The sequence below is a fragment of the Ornithorhynchus anatinus genome, chromosome 3 (assembly GCF_004115215.2).
Source record: "Ornithorhynchus anatinus isolate Pmale09 chromosome 3, mOrnAna1.pri.v4, whole genome shotgun sequence".
Lineage (NCBI taxonomy): Eukaryota > Metazoa > Chordata > Mammalia > Monotremata > Ornithorhynchidae > Ornithorhynchus > Ornithorhynchus anatinus.
The window spans coordinates 84,411,282-84,430,100 of NC_041730.1; the positions used below are offsets into that span (position 1 = coordinate 84,411,282).

The following is an 18,819-nucleotide window of genomic DNA, read 5'->3' on the forward strand; positions in this document are numbered from 1 at the left end:
TCTTAAAACCCCATCATTCTTTTGGTCCCAGAAGTATGCAGCCTTGGTATCATCTTTGGTCTTTGTCTCATGAATTCAGTCTATCTCTCTAAATCTTGAGAGTTTTACCACCACAGGATTTCCCAGATCCCACCACCCTCCTTTTTCACACTTTCTGATTTCTCAACTAGATAACTGTATCAGTCTCTTTACTTGACTGACTGCCTCTAGCCTCTTCAGTTTGTCCTTCAATCTGCTGCTTGGATCATCTTCCTAAAGCATCTATCAGAACATATAATAATAGTAATGATTGTGGTATTTAAGTGCTTACTGGGTGCCAAGCACTGTACTAAGTGCTGGAATAGATAAAAGAAAATCAGGTCCCACTTGGGGCTCACAGTGTAAGTAGGAGGGAGAACAGGTATTGAATCCCCATGTTAGAAATGAAGAAATTGGGGAACAGAAGTTGTGACTTACCCAAGGTCATAAGACAGGGAAATGGCAGAACCAGGATTAGAACCCAAGTCCTCAGGCTCATGCTGCTTCTACTAGAACACTCTGCTTCTCAACACATTACTCCTTAAACCTCCACTGGCTATCCATTCACATCCACATCAAGCTAAAATACTCAACTATTGGCTCCAAGACTCCCTACCAATTTTTTTTTTTAAATAGTATATGTTAAGCGGTGTTCTAAGCGCTGGGGTAAATACAAGTTCATCAGGTCAGACAGTCTCTGTCCCACATGGGGTTCGCAGTCTTAAGTAGGAGGAAGAAAAGAGAACCAAAGTCTTAGATGTCTACTCTCTTTACCTGATACATCCCAGCCAACTGTACTGTGACTGGTTTATTTTCTGTAGTCTTGCTGTTAACAAGGGCTAGGATCAAGTAGTGCTTTTATTGTACAGTGCATTTGGAAGAGTACATTGGCCAGTGTGACTGAGCGAAGTCAGATGCACTCTGTTTTATGATGATAATAATAGTAGTATTAAGTGCTTACTATGTGCCCGGCAGTGTGCTAAGCACTGGGGTAGATATAAGGTAAATCAGGTTGGGCACACTCCTTGGGCCACTTAGCCCTCACAGTCCTAATCTCTATTTTACAGATGAGGAAACTGAGGCACAGAGGAAGGGAAGTGACTTGCCCAAGGTCACACAGCAGAAAAGCGGTGAAGGTAGAATTAGAACTCAGGACCTTCTGGCTTTCAGGCCCATGTTTTCTTCACTAGGCCATGCTGCTTCTCATTTATCTAACTGGATGCAGCAAACTTCTACGTCCTGAGGACTGAGAACACAAGACTTTCATCCCAGTGTTTTATCCTTTTTACCTCCAAAAAACCTTGGAAGAACAGTGAGGTGATTTGACCATCATCTTTTTGTGGTTGAGGATATGCCTTCTGACATCACTGACTTTTCCCTCTAATAATTCATGGATCTACTGTCTGAATCAAAATCTTTTTTGTGATGAGTTCTGTATGTTTGCCATCTGTAGTGGAGTATTCCCTCTACTGGGTTTGATTTATCAATCAGTAGTATTTTTTTTTTTGAGCACTTATTCTGTAGTAAGTGCTTGGGGGAGTACAGGAGAGCAAGTCAACGGGATCCCTGCCATCAAGACCTTGCAATCTAGAGAGGGAGTCAGATAATAAAATTCATTACAGGTGGGATGAGGGGAAGGAGGCTGGGTGAGTACCTAAGTATAGGATTTGGGGGGTACGGTGAGGATTCCAGGAAGTAGTAGTTGAGGAAACAGGAGATGAGAGATTAGTCAGAGAAGACTTCTTGGAGGAGATGTGATGATCATAATAATTGTGGTATTAAGCTCTGACTGTGTGCCAGGCACATAGTAAGAGCTGAAGTGGGTCCAAGCAAATTGGGTTGGGTGCAATCCCTGTCCTCATGGTTTTAATCTCCATTTTACAGGTGAGGTAACTGGGGCACAGAGAAGTTCAGTGACTTGCCCAAGATCACACTAGAGAAAAACGGCAAGGTGGGGATTAGAACCCAGATCTTTCTGATTCCCAGGCCCATGCTCTATCCACAAAGCCACATTGCTTCTCATATGATTTTCAGCAGGGCTTTGACGATGGTGGGGGGAAAAATAGTGGTCTGCCAGATGTGAAGGGGGAGGAATTTCAGGAGAGAGGGTATGAAAAAGAGGTTGATCAGTTGTACTTATTGAGTGCCTTGTGTAGAGTATTGTACTGACCAGTTGGGAGTGTACAATATAGCAGAGTTGGTGGGCATGTTACCTGTTCACAAGGAGCTTACAATCTAGAGGGGGGAGACAGATGTTAAATTATGGATATATGCATAAGTGTTGGGGGGCTGAGCGTGGAGTGAATATCAAGTGCTTAAAGAGTACAAATTCAAGTCCAAGGGTGATGCAGAAGGGAGAGGGGATAGGGGAAATGAGGGCTTAGTCAAGGAAAGCCTCTTGGAACAGATGTGGTTTTTGTTTTTTGTTTTGTTTTAAATACGGCTGTGAAGGTGGGGACAGTGATGGTCTGTCAGATTTGGCCGGGTAAGGAATTCTAGACCAGAGGTAGGACAATAATAATAATGGTGGTATTTAAGTGCTTACTATATGCTTAGAAGCACTTAGTACAGTGCTCTGCACACAATAAGCACTCGAAAAATATGATTGAATGAATGTGCCAAGCACCGTTCTAAGCGCTGGGGTAGATACAAGGTAATCAGGTGGTCCCATGTGGGGCTCAGAGTCTTAATCCCCATTTTACAGATGAGGTAACTGAGGCCCAGAGAAGTTAAGTGGCTTGCCCAAGGTCACACAGCAGACAAGTGGCAGAGCCGGGATAAGAACCCATATCCTCTGACTCCCAAGTCCATGCTCTTTCCACTAAGCCACGATGGGCAAGGGGTCAGAGGTGAGAAAGATGAACTGAGGTACACTGAGTAGCTCGGCGTTAGAGGAGCAAAGTGAGGGTGCAAGGTTGGAATAGGAAATAGAATAGTTTATGATGAGAGAGATGAGAGCAAGGGATATTAAGTAGGTTGATACTGAAGAGCTTAATACAACGCTCTTCACGCAGTAAGCACTCAAATACTGTTGATTTATTGAAAGCTTGCAAGCTGGAGTGTAGTAAAAGATTCAGTGGTCATCTCCCCGGTGGGTGCGTTGGATTTGTTAATTCCATGTTGGATTTTTCACCGTGTGGCTCTGTTTTGAGTTCTAATCTTCATTTCTGTTCTAATCTTCATTTTGGCTTTGCTTATATTATAATAATAAAGATGGTATTTGTTAAGCGCTTACTATGTGCCAAGCCCTGTTCTGATCACTGGGGAATGGCTCTGGGAGTCAGGGAGAACCTGGATCTTAGTTCCAGCACTGAAACTAGCCTCTACTATGTGATTGTGAAATGGGTAGTCATATCTGTATCTTCCAACCTCACAGCAGGGCTGATGTGAAGGCAGAAATACTTGGGGAAAATTAAGTGCTATATAAATGGCAAGTATGATCTACTGGATTATGGTGACCTTTTAATCCCTTTAATTTAGAGGACACATGAGGGAATGTACCATATTTCAAGCAGTTTAAAGTGCTCAATTTTCTAAATATGTGTTGTTGTTTTTCCTCTCTGTTTATAGGTGGGCAGAGAAGTTAGACCTACTGACTAGCATGGCCACTAAGGATCCAGAGGGGTTCCTGGGGCACCCTGTGAATGCGTTCAAGTTAATGAAACGACTCAACACCGAGTGGGGTGAGCTGGAGAATCTGGTCCTTAAAGACATGTCGGACGGTAAGTGGGAGACTACTTTTGGAACAAGAGAGATGAGATGTTACTGTTTTCTAGTTGGTGCTTCCAAAGCACAAATCCATTTGGAACTGTAAATGAAATATTGAGCGGGAGTACTTCGAATGACCAGAATCATTTTTCTTTTAACTCTTGCGTCACAATCGACTAGATATCAGTTATTGCTTCTCGGATGCTTATTTTCAGAAAACCTGTGACTTTTGACATGAGCGATCCTGAGGATGTTTTGCATGTGACTGAATGTGATGCTGAATAAACAAGTTAGGAACTCTGAAAGCTACCAAGTTAAAATCCTGAGGGAGGCAAGTAAATAGCTTGAATTGGGCAGCAGCTGTGGAGACGAGATCTGACTTGGTCACGCTATTGAGGACAACTCTTCTCCAAGAGATCCTCAGTTCCAATCTGATTTTGAAATAAAATCAACATGGTAACACGGTCTTCTGGTCCTGATGTGGAATTTACCTATTTATATTAATGTCTCTCTCCCCCTCTAGACTATGAGCTCATGGTGGGCAGGGAACGTGTCTGTTGTATTGTACTTTCCCACAAGTGCACAGTAAGCACTCAATAAATATGACTAAATGAATGATTCATGCCTTTCATGTGATGGCAACATTCCGTCTAGGCATTATACAAAACTTTAAATTTTGTAAATAACTTCTTGCTGTTAAAACTCAAATGTTTACTCTAAAACTAAGAACTAAAACAGAGTGGAGGTGGGAAGGAGAAACAAAACCTGTTTGTATGAGTTAAAACAGCTTTGCAGTGGACTACATGCATTAAAGAAATATCAAAATGGACCAACTGAGCTATTCTCAGAATAGTAACTCCTGTATTCTAAATTGATCAGTGTTGCAAAATATATATATATATATATATATATATATATATATATATATATATTTTTGGCCCAATTGTCCCTGTTTCATTGCATCTTAAGCTGTCCTGAAACATCATCAAACTTGAGCAAACTCTGAGCAGTGTACTTTTACTGGGTGGTCAGTAATAGGCCTCTCACTTAATAATGTTGTTTTTTAAAAAATGGAGATTTTCTTTTTAAAGAGTTTGTCATGGGAATTAGGACCGAGAGAGGCTATGACCTTAAAATGCTCTCACCCCATTCTCACTTTAGAACAGTCAATCAGTTAGTGGTATTTGAGTACTTGGTGCAAAGCATTATACTCAGCACTTGGGAGAGTACAATATAAGAGCTGGTAGATGTGTTCCTTGCCTACAATGAGCTTTCAGTCCAGAAGCGGAGACAGACATTAATATAAATAATGGATCATACCTAAATGCTGTGGGATGAATACGAAGGGTCCAAAGGTACAGACCCCAGGTACATAGATGACCCAGAAGGGAGAGGGAGTTGGGGAAAGGGGATTAATTGGGGAATGCCTCTTAAAGGAGATGGGACCTTAATAAATCTTATCATATATGGAGGGGAGGGAGTTCCAGGCCGGGGGAAAGACATGGGAAAGGGATTGGCAGTGAGATAGATGAGCTCAGCGCACAGTGAGCAAGCTAGATCTAGAAGGAGTGAAGTGAACTGTAGAAGATCAGTGAGGTAAGGTAAGAGGGGGCGAGCTAAACAAATAGGGGGACAAACTGTAGAAATAGAATATATTTTCGTTGATGGATTTCTGTCCCCACCCCATGCACTAGTATTCAGAGTAGAAAGTCTTGGTGAGTTAAATATGCCTGTTAAGGTTGTTACATTCAAACCATGTAAAGTTTGTTTAACAAAAAACTAACCCCGAAATGTGATCCATAACATTTTACTCTGCTCTACCATTATTATTTAAAACGAAATGAAAGGACGTTAGTGTATTCAGCCTACCCACACTAATAGCACTGAGACAGCCAAAAGAGATGACTGGATCATTACGGTCTGTACAGGAGGGAAGTGATGAGAACCATGAGGGTTTTGCTGTCAAAAAAACTAAATGGGTTAGGCCTGATGGCGCATTTCTTCTTTTATAGGACAAAGGAAAAGGAGCTATAGGAAGTTTTTTGGGGGAGGGGGCTTGTGTTGTGTTTTTTTTTTTCTCCTACCCCCCTCCCATTCCCAGATATTAAAAATACAAGGCTTGAGGAATATTTTAAGGTACTGTCTGGGCAGGTAGGCTGTGATCAACGAACAAGTTTACCAACCCACCCAACTCCAAGTAAATAACTATTACAGTAGTGCATCAGAACATTAAAGTAGCATACGTTACTAACGTGTGGTAACTGGGGACCAAGTGAAACAGATGCCCCAGATGTAGCGGCTAAAGGGAGGCATCAATAATAATAATAATTATGGTATTTGTTAATCACTTACTAAAGTGCCTAGAGTGACCCATTCTTCCACTCTGCTGCCTCCGGTTTCCTGTAACAACCCCTCCTCTCAGGTAAGCCCTTTGTGGGCAGGGAACACACAGAGAAGCAGCGTGACTTAGTGGAAAGAGTGCAGGCTTGGGAGTCAGAGGTCATGGGTTCTAATCCCAGCTCTGCCACTTGTCAGCTGTGCGACTTTGGGCAAGTCACTTCACTTGTCTGGGCCTCAGTTCCTGCATCTGTAAAATGGGGATGAAGACTGTGAGCCCCACATGGGACAACTTGATTATCTTAGATCTACCCCATTTGCTTCATCTCCCCCAGCATTTAGAACAGTGCTTGGCACATAGTAAGTGCTTAACAAATACCATCATTATTAATATTACTCAGATTATAATTATAGTAATTAATAATTATGGTATTTAAGTGCTGACTATATGCCAGGCACTGTACTAGGCGCTGGGGGAGATGAAGCAAATCGGGTTGGACCCGGTCCCTGTCCCACATAGAGCTCTCAGTCTCAATCCCCATTTTACAGATGAGGGAACCGAGGCACAGAGAAGTGGAGTGCACTTCTCTGCACACAGCAGACAGTACCCTCCCAAACTCTATTACAGTGGTCTGCACTCAGTAAGAACTTAATAAATGCAGTTGTCTGATCCCCGTGACCTTCTTTGTGCTATATCTAAATCCTTTTCCTATGGCTGCCACGGAGAGGATTCATACAGATGTGTCCCAGGTCTTGGCTCTACCCCTCCCCAGGGGGCAAGGCTCTAACCCGGTAGCATCCTACTGACGCCGGAGCCAATGAGGCTGAGCTGCCAGGCGGGCCCCCTCAGGCCTTGCTCTGCAGCGGGTGTTTCAGCTAGTAAACCCCTAGCCTGCCCCAGGTGAAGAAGCCATTCCTGCCGGGGCTTTCAAGGTCAGGCTGTGGGTGGAGTCAACCTCCCCAGTGCTACTTCATCCAGGCGTGTTCTATGAAAAAGGTCTCCTGAGAAATAAAGTAGACCTTCAACTGAAATGTAAATGGAGATTCTCTTTTTAGGGATGGTGGCTGCAGTTTTAAGTGGGGTTTTTTCTCCTTTACATCACAGAGATTTCATCCCAGCTTCTTTAAAAAAAAAAAAAAAAATTCAGCAGGTTGTGGAAAACATTTTAATATCTTCCTGTCACCTTTCCAAGGAAAATTTACATGTCTGGAGTTGGGTGTTTAATTAAAGGGATCCATTTCATTTTGAGATTTCTCAGCTACCACTATCATGCATTTTACAAAATGTTTGACCCTCTGGTGGCTGATATAGGGCACTGATTTTTCTCAGAGTTGTGACCATACACATCTCTCTTCTACGATAGTATTTAGTAAAGGGGAAAAAAAACTACCTCTATTTTTATTACGAGTTTCTCGTTACCTTTTTCCTAATTCTTAATAAACATACTTACCTAGACTATAAACCCATTGTGAGACAGGGACTGTGGCCAACCTGATTGAACTTGCATCGACCTCACACATAGCCTTAACGGATACCATAGTAATAATGTATCATATTTTTTTCCCCTCCCACAGTCTTTACGTCCATTAGTTCAGGACTATGCAAAGAGTAGGGGCTGAGAACTACTTGAAAATGTTCTTATCAGACTTAATACAGGCAAATAAATTAAAAACTACTCTCCTATAAATTCCACGCTGTCTCCAGTATTCATCATCATCAATGGTATTGAGTACTTAGACTGTGCAGAGCACTGTACTAAGTGCTTGGGAGAGTACAATATGACAGAGTTGGCAGACACATTTTCTGCACACAACAAGCTTACATTAATGACAAAAATTCCTCACCATTGGCTTTAAAGCCCTCAATCATCTTGCCCCCTCCTACCTCACCTCGCTACTCCCCTACTACAACCCCACCTGCGCATTTCACTCCTCTGATGCTAACCTTTTCACTGTGCCTCAGTTTCACCAGCCATTCCTCACCCACATCCTGCCTCTGACCTGGAACGCCCTCTCTCCTCAAATCTGACAGACGATTACTCTCCCCCTACTTCAAGGCCTTGTTGAAGGCACATCTCCTCCAAGAGGTCTTCCGTGACTAAGCCCCCTGCTTTCCTCTTCTCCGACTCCCTTCTGCATTGCCCTGACATGTTCTCCCACCCTCCCCATTCCCACAGCACTTAGGATGTACATATTTGTAACATAATTTATATTAACTTATAATTAATATAATGTCTCCCCCCCGACCCCAGACTGTAAGGTCATTGTGGCAGGGAATGTGTCTGTTTTATTGTTGCATTCTACTCTCCCAAGCGCTTAGTACACAGCTTTGCAGTAAGTGCTCAAATACAAATGAGTGAATAATGATGTTGAAGGGCTTCTCCCCACCCCCCATAGGTGCACATATCTCTTATCTGATAATTATTGGTACTAGATCTTGGTGACCTAAAGCTTATCATTAACAATCTTGTTCACTTGCAGAAGTTTTTTTGTGGGGGCCAGGACCGCGGCTGGGGGGAGGGTGTTTTTGGCCCTCCCCTACTTTCCCATCCTTCCCTGCAGTATCCTCAGAGGAGATCTCCTCCCTCCTCGCAAGTGCCACCCCCTCCACCTGCGCCTCGGACCCCATTCCCTCTCACCTTCTTAAAACCATCGCCCCTGCCCTCCTACCTTCCTTAACTTCTATTTTTAATCACTCAATCTCCAAGGGCTCCTTCCCCTCTGCCTTCAAACATGCCCACGTCTCCCCCATCCTAAAAAAACCCGCTCTTGACCCCACTTCCCCCTCCAGTTATCGTCCTATCTCCCTACTACCCTTCCTTTCCAAAATCCTAGAACGAGTCGTCTACAATCGATGCCTAGAATTCCTTAACTTCCATTCTCTCCTAGACCCCCTCCAATCTGGCTTCCATCCCCTCCACTCTACCGAGACTGCTCTCTCTAAGGTCACCCATGACCTCCTTCTTGCCAAATCCAATGGCTCCTACTCCATTCTAATCCTCCTTGACCTCTCTGCTGCCTTTGACACTGTCGACCATCCCCTCCTCCTCCATACCTTATCTCACCTTGGCTTCACGGACTCTGTCCTCTCCTGGTTCTCCTCTTACCTCTCTGGCCGATCATTCTCGGTCTCCTTCGCTGGAGCCTCCTCCCCCTCCCATCCTTTAACTGTCGGAGTTCCTCAAGGGTCAGTTCTTGGCCCTCTTCCGTTCTCCATTTACACTCAATCCCTCGGTGAACTCATTCGCTCTCACGGCTTCGACTACCATCTTTACGCAGATGACACACAGATCTACATCTCCGCCCCTGTCCTCTCCCTCTCCCTTCAGGCTCGCATTTCCTCCTGCCTCCGGGACGTCTCCACCTGGATGTCGGCCCGCCACCTAAAACTCAACATGAGCGAGACTGAGCTCCTCATCTTCCCTCCCAAACCCGGTCCTCTCCCAGACTTCTCTATCACCGTGGATGGCACGACCGTCCTTCCCGTCTCTCGGGCCCGCAATCTCGGTGTCATCCTTGACTCGTCCCTCTCGTTCACCCCACACATCCTATCCGTTACCAAGACCTGCCAGTTTCACCTCTACAATATCACCAAGATCCGCCCTTTCCTCTCCACCCAAACGGCTACCTTACTATTACGGGCTCTCGTTATATCCCGGCTAGACTACTGTGTCAGCCTTCTCTCTGACCTCCCTTCCTCCTCTCTCGCCCCGCTCCGGTCTATTCTTCACTCCGCTGCCCGGCTCATCTTCCTGCAGAAACGATCTGGGCATGTCACTCCCCTTCTTAAACAACTCCAGTGGTTGCCTATCGACCTCCGCTCCAAACAAAAACTCCTCACTCTAGGCTTCGAGGCTCTCCATCACCTTGCCCCTTCCTACCTCTCCTCCCTTCTCTCTTTCTACCGCTCACCCCGCACGCTCCGCTCCTCTGCCGCCCACCTCCTCGCCGTCCCTCGGTCTCGCCTATCCCGCCGTCGACCCCCGGGTCACGTCCTCCCGCGGTCCTGGAACGCCCTCCCTCCTCACCTCCGCCAAACTGATTTTCTTTCCCTCTTCAAAACCCTACTTAAAAATCACCTCCTCCAAGAGGCGTTCCCAGACTGAGCTCCTCTTCTCCCTCTACTCCCTCTGCCATCCCCCCTTTACCTCTCCGCAGCTAAAGCCTCATTTTCCCCTTTTCCCTCTGCTCCTCCACCTCTCCCTTCCCATCCCCACAGCACTGTACTCGTCCGCTCAACTGTATGTATTTTCGTTACCCTATTTATTTTGTTAACGAATTGTACATTGCCTTGATTCTATTTAGTTGCCATTGTTTTTATGAGATGTTCTTCCCCTTGACGCTGTTTATTGCCATTGTTCTTGTCTGTCCGTCTCCCCCAATTAGACTGTAAGCCCATCAAACGGCAGGGACTGTCTCTATCTGTTGCCGACTTGTTCATCCCAAGCGCTAAGTACAGTGCTCTGCACATAGTAAGCGCTCAATAAATACTATTGAATGAATGAATTTTTGGTGGTGGTGTTCATGGTATTTCTTAAGCAGTTATTCTGTGTCAGTCACTGTTTTAAACCCTGGGGTAGATACAGGCTTTACCAAGTTGGACACAGTTTCTGTCCTACTAGGAGGGAGTAGCATTGAATCCCTATTTTACATATGAGGAAACTGAGTACAGAGAAGTTAAGTGACTTGCCCAAGATGACACAGCAACCAGTTGGCAGAGCCATGATTAGAACCCAGGTCCTTTGACTCTCAAGTCTGAGCTGTTTCCACTAGGCCACGCTGCTTCCATGGGATCGTGCTAGTTTCTCTCTTAGCATCTCAAATATCGTTCCCTCTTAATCCTGGGCACAACTATTATACAGCAGAAATAAATCCAAAACTTCTTGGACTGTGTTAAATGTTCTTGTAGGTTTTCTTTTTTGGTACTGAATCATTTTTTCAATTCATTTACTTTAATTACCTATCAAATACTTCAGGAGAAGAGTGGAAACCACCACCCCTCCTTTTTTTTAAAAAAAAAAACAATACAAACAAAGCCTTCTTTTCTGATGTAATGTTAGATTTGGATATGTAAAAACTGCTTAGGGCATTGGACATGACTGCCTTCATGTTTTTTCTTCCAAGGATTCATCTCCAACCTGACCATTCAGAGACAGTATTTCCCAAATGATGAAGATCAGACTGGGGCAGCCAAAGCTTTGCTCCGACTCCAGGACACTTACAATTTGGATACAGATACCATCTCAAAGGGTAATCTTCCAGGTAAAATGAGTTTATGCTTCCTCAAAATGTCTGACCCCTGGCTAATCTGCCCTGTCCATTAATATGAGAGTTGTGAAAAACAGTGTTGTAGTAGTGCTGAGGGCAAGAGAGCCACTTACTTTTAACACTGACTTTAATGGACCAACTGTTAACATATAGCTAAACAGCCAAATAATTGCTGCAGTAAATTATCGTAGTGGGAATAAGGGGGCGAGGAGGTGAGAATAAAAATTTACTGGTACCCATTCTTAGTTTTTTAGCTCCAGAAAATCCATTAATAGTTTCACATACAGAGCACGTTATCGGAAGTTCTTTCATACTATAGTGAGAAACATGTGGCGGATATTCATAATTATGCTTTTCAAGGGTTTGGCATTGTTCCGGGCATCCTGCTTTTTGCTGCTGTTTGTCATGATTGGCTGCTAGCTGATCCTGTGATATGGAGTCTCAGCTTTTGCCACCCCTGATGTCTACATTGCCACCTTGAAATGATTATAATATGCAAACTAACACATTCAAATTGCAAGGTTGTTTTTTGGATAACTATTGTTTCTTGTTTTAACTAGCCTTTAGTTCCTAGCAAAACCAGTAAGACAACTGCAGAGGTTATGCAGGTTAGCATCTAGAACAGAGATATCCAAACTGCTCAACAATCTTAATCATATGACATGGTTCGGGAATTCTTTGAATCCACTGATGAAAAGTATAGCATCCTTCATTCTAGCAATACTTATATCTATTGAACACTCGCAGTGTACTGTAGTAGATGCTTGGGAAGTAGTGAATTAAGAACTGACACATTTTCTGCCAACAAAAATGTACACTGTAATGGAGTCGGCAAACATAAAAATCTGTACAACTAGAGGGTTCAAAATAAATGAGGCCGAAAGTATAAAAAATTAATAAATGCTAGAGTTGGTAACAGAGGTATGATTTAGGCTGCTGGGAGATTAATTCGGGAAGGCTTGCTGGAGGATGTGAGATTTTTAGGAGAAGTTTTGAATTATGGGGAGAGCTGTGGCCTCTCTGAAAAGAATAGCAAGCTGGGGAAAATGACGTGTGCAAGGGGATGGAGGTGGGAGAGTTGAGGGGGAGGTACAGCTAGAAGGTTGGCTTGAGAGGAATGAAGACAACAAGTTGGGGAATAACAGGTAAAGAGAACAGATAGATAAGGTGGGGCTAGACAGTGGAGATCCTTGGAACCAACTGTGGAGGTATTTGTTTGATGCAGAAAGTCACAGGGAAGCATATGATTTTCTCTGTCGGTCAACGTTATTTATTGAGTGCTTACTGTGTGCAAGGCACTGTACTAAGCACTTGGGAGAGTATAGTACAGTAGAGTTGGTAGACCTAATTCCTGCCCTCAAGGAGTTTACATTCTGGTGGGAAACAGACATTTAAATAAATTACAGATAAGGGAAATGGCAGAATAAAAGTTTAGCAAGAACCATACGCTTGAGCAAGACCTCATTAGGGACTCTTAACCTAGCAATCTCTCTTGCACTTTGGTGTTTGGCTTTTTCTAGAAAAAAGGATTTTGAGTTGTTTACTTAATTGAGAAAAGGACTGTGGGTGAGGCTTGCCCAGCAGAGTGGCTGGGGATGCCATCCCCCAGCCCAGATGCTGGGAATTGGGTCTGGCCAGTGTCGTTTTAGACCCTTCACCTCTGCTTTTTTTATTTCATTTGAACACATTTAGTATTTTCTCTTTCTACACTAAGAACTCCCTTTCTTTTCCCTAATCCAAATTGGCAACTGGAAACTTTGAAATTGGTAACTTTGTCATATACCAAAATTTTGAATGCTTCACTGCAAGATTAAGTGGTTCAGAAAAATTGAATGTGAGTAACGTTCATGATGGTAGTAAGTTAAGTTCTTGCTACTTTCTGCAAGAAATCAGCCATCTATCACATTTCTAAAGAGCATCCTGGTGTATGTATGCAAAGGGAATATTAAAACTGCTTTCTCCTTAGAATTGGAGCCCTCTGAGGAACAGGGACCATGTCTAAAATTGCCACTTTTTATTCTTTCCCAGTGCTTAATAAATACCATTACCACTTTCTTAAAAAGGAGTAGTCTGTTGGACCTGTTAGATTTTTGGTTCACGTAGGACTATTTCTTTGTGCACTCCAAAAGCCTATTAGGAAGTGGAGCTTTACTGGTCAGTTAATGTTCAGAAAGCTTCAATATTGGCAGAATTATTTCTGAGTTCTCCGTGCTAAACATTTCTTCTTGCTAGCTTATGTAACTGAAATTCATTTCTAGCCTTTATTAAATGTGATCATCTTTTCCTTTTTTAGTCTCCTACCAGTGGATGGGGATATTGATAGAACATAAAAATGAGATTTTCATATATTTTGATCAAATCCTAGCTTGGTTGATTTAAGAACTCTTGGTACATGATCTCTCAATAAGTTCAGAAAACCAGATTTTTGAGACGGTAGTCAGGTGATCTTAAAGAGTCTCCAAACTTTTCTTTCCAGCCCTTTCTGCAACACCACTAGGCAGCTAAGGTTCCTAGGCAGATATTCTTGATTGCCTGATGGAAAATTCGGGCTACTCATTTTGCATTCTTATTTTTGGCAGCCTACTTTCTCCGTGCGCAGTCTCTTTCTTTCTTTGAATTTCTCCCTTAGCAGATGTCACATTCTGGTATGAGCTTGTCATAGCTTTTGCGTTGTGACCAATTTTGCCTCTTCTCTTTTTCAGTGATCCTTATGCACAGCATCTGTCTTTGATAAGTATTGTGGTACGGTGACAGGAAGGTTATCCTGTAATTTAGTGTGTAGAGCTCTCATTTTGAGAAGGACATCTATCAGGGCCTCCTTTTTGGAAAGTTATTTCAGGAACTAGCACAAGTAAATGCTAGTTACATTTGTGTGCTTCCTCGCTGTTGTATTAAGATGGATGCGAATAACAGATCTAACCATTTGGATTAGAAATCTAACTTGGTGGCCAAATTTGAATTCACAGATTTCTTTTACACTGTGTGACGTTTCCTGCCTGTGACTAAAAAGGATGAAACTAATAGATTCCACTTCAGGGGCATTTGTGACAAGGGCCTACCGAACAACTTGGCATTTTAAAAGAAATGTGTATAATAGAAAAATGTCCAATTCACATCATTGAATTGTCCCGAACCCGTCTTGTTTTGCTTCTCTAGGTGTAATCCACAAGTCTTTTCTAACAGCTGAAGACTGCTTTGAGTTGGGCAAGATAGCTTATACTGAAGCAGATTATTACCATACAGAACTGTGGATGGAGCAAGCTCTGAGGCAGCTGGATGATGGAGAGGTGTCGACCATTGACAAAGTCTCAATTCTAGATTATCTGAGCTATGCTGTGTACCAACAAGGGGATGTGGATAAAGCACTAATGCTCACCAAGAGGCTTCTTGAACTGGGTAAGCTACAGATGCCTAAGGCTCTAATTTAGTTTAAATTAAAAAAGAAAAAGCCAAAAAAGGAACTGCTTAGTTCATGTTGAACCAGAAGAACCTCTCCATCTCTCTTTTGTTTGGGGGGAATATCAAAAGATTGCATGGTCTTCTGACAAAGCTGAACTTCATTGCTGTATTTAAGGTTTTTGGAGCACCTGTATTTTTTTTTCAAGAATTTTAGAATCTAAGTGTTTGGCTTTTTTGCATAAGTGAAAAATGATCCCAATTTGAAACTTGTTAGTCTTCTTAAATTACTTGAAAATTGAAAGCCTACTGGGGGGGGGGGGGGGGCGCTCCCCCTCTCCTCCCACCCAACTACCATCTCTGTGTGGATGATTCCTTGATCTTTCAATTTCTGTGCAGTCATATATTTCCTCCTGCCTTCAGGACACTTCTACTTGAATATCCTGCCGATCCCTCAATTTAACATGTCCAAAACCGTGCTCTTCATATTCCTAGTGAAACCCTGTCTTCCCCCTGACTTTCCTGTCACTGTGGACAGCACCACCATCCTCCCTGTGTCACAAGCCTGTAACCTTGGCATTATCCTCCACTTACCTCTCATTCAACCTACATATTCAGTCTACCACCAAATCCTGTCGTTTCCACCTTCACAGCATCACTAAAATCCAGCTTTTTTCATCTATCCAAACTACCATATTGATTCACGCACTTATCTTAACCTGCCTTGACTACTACATCAGCCTCGCAGCTGAATTATCTGCTCCCTGTCTCTCCCCGCTCCAGTCTATACTTCACTCTGCTGCCCGGATCATTTTTCAAAGAAAAGTTCAGTCCTTGTTTCTCCAATGACTACTCATCCACCTCAGCATCAAATTGGAATTCCTTACCACTGGCTTTAAAGCACTCAATCACCTTGTCCCCTCCTTCCTTACCTTGCTGACTTCATACTACACAACCAGCACACTCAATTTGCTCCTCACAACACCAACCTACTCAGTACAACTCAATTTCCTCTTTTTTGCTACCGATCCCTTTCCCACCTCCTACCTCTGGCCTGCATCTCTCTCCACCTTCATATGCAACAGACTATCACTCTCCCCACCTTCAAAGCTTTTAATAAACACATCTCCAAAAGGCCTTCCCCAACTAAGCCCTTAATTCTTCTTTTCCCTCCCCTTTCTCTGTCACCCTGGCCCTTGGATTTGTACCCTTTTATTCAGCCCACCCTCAGCCCCAAACACTTACGTACATATCGGTAACCTATGTATTTTAATATCTGTCTCCCCTTCTAGACTGCAAGCTCCTTGTGAGCAGGGATCATGTCTATATTGTACTCTCCCAAGTACTAACTACAGTGTTCTATACACAATGAGTGCTCAAATACGATCGACAGAATAATATCTCTTGAAAGAAATGGTCATTATGAATCTTATTAACAGTATCAGGAAAGGAAGACCCAATTGGCTCCCAAATTTGAGCTACCAAATCAATATTGGTATCTTTAAAGGAAAAACAAAGTTAATACCTCAAATATTATTATTTTAAGTTGCAGCCCCTTATCTGTTGTATGGCACAGTGAAAATTGATCTGTAACCCTGGCGCTAATAATCTTACTGGACCTCGTATTTTCTGAGGTGTCTTTGGGTGGTGGAGATCCACAAATCTGTGCCATGTCAATTTTGCTCAACAGTATTTCCATTGTGGTAGAATGCTGTGGATGAAATATTCTTTACCTTTAAATCTAATGGGGGATTGAATAATAGCATCGATTGAATGACAACAGAAGCATAACATACAAAAGGTGACACTAGCAATAGAACCATCTCAGAGAAGCCTAGTAGCTGAAGGGTAATGAGTGATTTTTGGAGGGGTGGTATAATCCCACGTGATTCTGAGAACTACCCAAAGAGTAAATGAGGAATTCTAGTAGGCTTGAGGGTTGAGGGAGATGGTTTGCCCACAACCTTCGGTTAATATAATGACAATTTTCACTGAAGGTCAACTCAGCCTCTGTGAATCCTGGAGCCGGTTTCTGTGAGGAAAACAGTACTCTTTTGATAATTTATTGATTTCATTTTCCCAAATCTTAAAGGACATTTAAATTCATGTCCTTTGGGTTGTGTAGAGCAATATTTGCCATCAAACAACTGCCATGCAGTTGAATTTTTAAAGAGGAGAACATTTCTCCATTTGTAAAAGAGTAAGCGGTTCCCAACTTCGTTGCGAGGGGATCTAGTTAAAGCTACACTCTTAATTCCTTTCATGTGGAATATTGAGATGTGACATCTTCCTGAGCTACTGGCAGTAGTCCCAGTTCTCTATCTTAATTTGTCTGTGGTAGTTGTTTTGGAACTCCCTTCCCTACGCAGTTCCTCTTTTAAGCCTTAAAAACCATTTCCTTCAGCAGTTACAACCAAGATGTCTCTTGTAACTTTCAATTCTTAACATCCACATCTAACAATATCCTGTAGGCTCATGAGTAAGATCTCAAAACAGAAGCAGTAATTGCTACCCTTAAGTGAATGGTTCTATTTATATCGCCACATTATGATTCCTGAGCAGCTTTAGATTAGCTTGTGGCTTTTTTCTTCCCTTTCCTCCCAATAGATGCTGAGCATCAGAGAGCCAATGGTAACCTGAAGTATTTTGAGTATATAATGGCTAAAGAAAAAGATGCCAATAAATCCACTCCCCAAACTTCAGATGACCAGCCTGAGCAAGAAACCACTCCTAAGAAAAAGGGGCGGGTCAAGGATTACCTGCCAGAAAGGCGGAAATATGAAATGCTGTGCCGAGGGGAAGGTATCAAAATGGTAAAGTGGAATGGCTAATTTAAATTTCTTTAGAAATGCATCCCTACTTTAAATGCCATTGTTGAGGAAGTGGTGGGTGGCCTAGGATCCACTGGTGCCTTTGAAGGAAAATGAGGATTTGAATCTGCTTGGCAGCTGTTGAGATTGTGAAGCTGCTGTGCCATGTTGGGGAGACTAGAGCTGTTCATTCCTGAATACTTCAGAGGAGACTTTTCAAATGGATGGCAAATAGCCTTTATTGAACCAGGTTTTCAGATTTGGTATTGAACAGGAAGCACCAGTACTAAAATTTTTCAAACTAAGTGGAGTGGGGGTTCCTTGTACTAGGTTAGTTTGGACCAAATGTCAGTAAGTAGCAACCTGTAAGGCCTATTTGGCTTCCTAATTTTACAAAACAAAATGCTTTGGGGAGGAGGAATCTGTCTCAGTTTGTTAATCTTGACTCTTTTGGCCTCTGTCCCTCGAAACAAGGACACTGAAGAGTTTGCTCTGCATTGAGTTTTTTTGTTGGTTTGTTTTAAATTTTAAAATTCTATCCACGGTTCAAATAGGTGGGAGAATTCTGCTTTTTCATATTTTTGAAAGATCTAATACAGTTATCTAAACTTGAAATATTCCAGTTGACTCTTAAAATACACAATCTATGTTGACAGTTTCTCTGTTCATTTTAGCTAATCTGTTGGGTTAGATATTAGTTTAGCTCTGTTTCCAGATCCATATTAAACAAAATACAGACTCCCACCTAAGGAGCCTGGCCTGCGCATTCTTTCTCTAAGCTTCATTACTTGGTTTAATGGCATATCCACCATATTTGCAAATTAACTGCCACAGAGCTTCAAATGACTTGAGAACTACAGTTAAGTTATGCTGATTGGTGCTCTCAGGAAATATGCCCACTAAGCAAAGTAGCTTCTTCAGAACATGTCCTGTGGTTCTCAAACAAGCTCTGTTCTCCCACCCCCCAGTCACCTATTATAAGATCATTATTATTGGTATTTATTTTTTTTAATCACAAGGGCATATGTAGTAGAAATAAACTGGCCTTTGGGTTTAGGAGTGGAATCACTTCTAAAGTATACTCACCCAGCCATCCCACCTGTGTTTTGGAAATCTCATGGCTCTCAAGTATCTGAAGACAATGTTTTGTGGCTCCCACAGTCAGGAAGTTTGACTCTTCCTATAGTTGGTGAAAGGTGATGATTTGGGGGCACTTCCATGCTCTCAGCATTTGAAAAGGAAAACTTTGTCTGGGTTTTTTTTTCTGTTTTAGGTGTTTTTG

The 18,819-nt window shown here is 42.7% G+C and overlaps 1 protein-coding gene across 7 annotated transcripts in view; it reads left to right on the forward strand.

The window, feature by feature from the left end:
- Positions 1-18,819, forward strand: part of P4HA1 (prolyl 4-hydroxylase subunit alpha 1) — a 63,917-nt gene that overhangs the window by 23,825 nt on the left and 21,273 nt on the right. For all 7 annotated transcript variants that reach the window (XM_029059786.2, XM_029059788.2, XM_039911509.1 and 4 more), the window contains 4 exons: positions 3,589-3,740; positions 11,188-11,325; positions 14,488-14,727; positions 17,335-17,540. In XM_029059786.2, the coding sequence (XP_028915619.1) occupies positions 3,589-3,740; positions 11,188-11,325; positions 14,488-14,727; positions 17,335-17,540 (736 nt within the window). The remainder of the gene's footprint in view (positions 1-3,588; positions 3,741-11,187; positions 11,326-14,487; positions 14,728-17,334; positions 17,541-18,819) is intronic.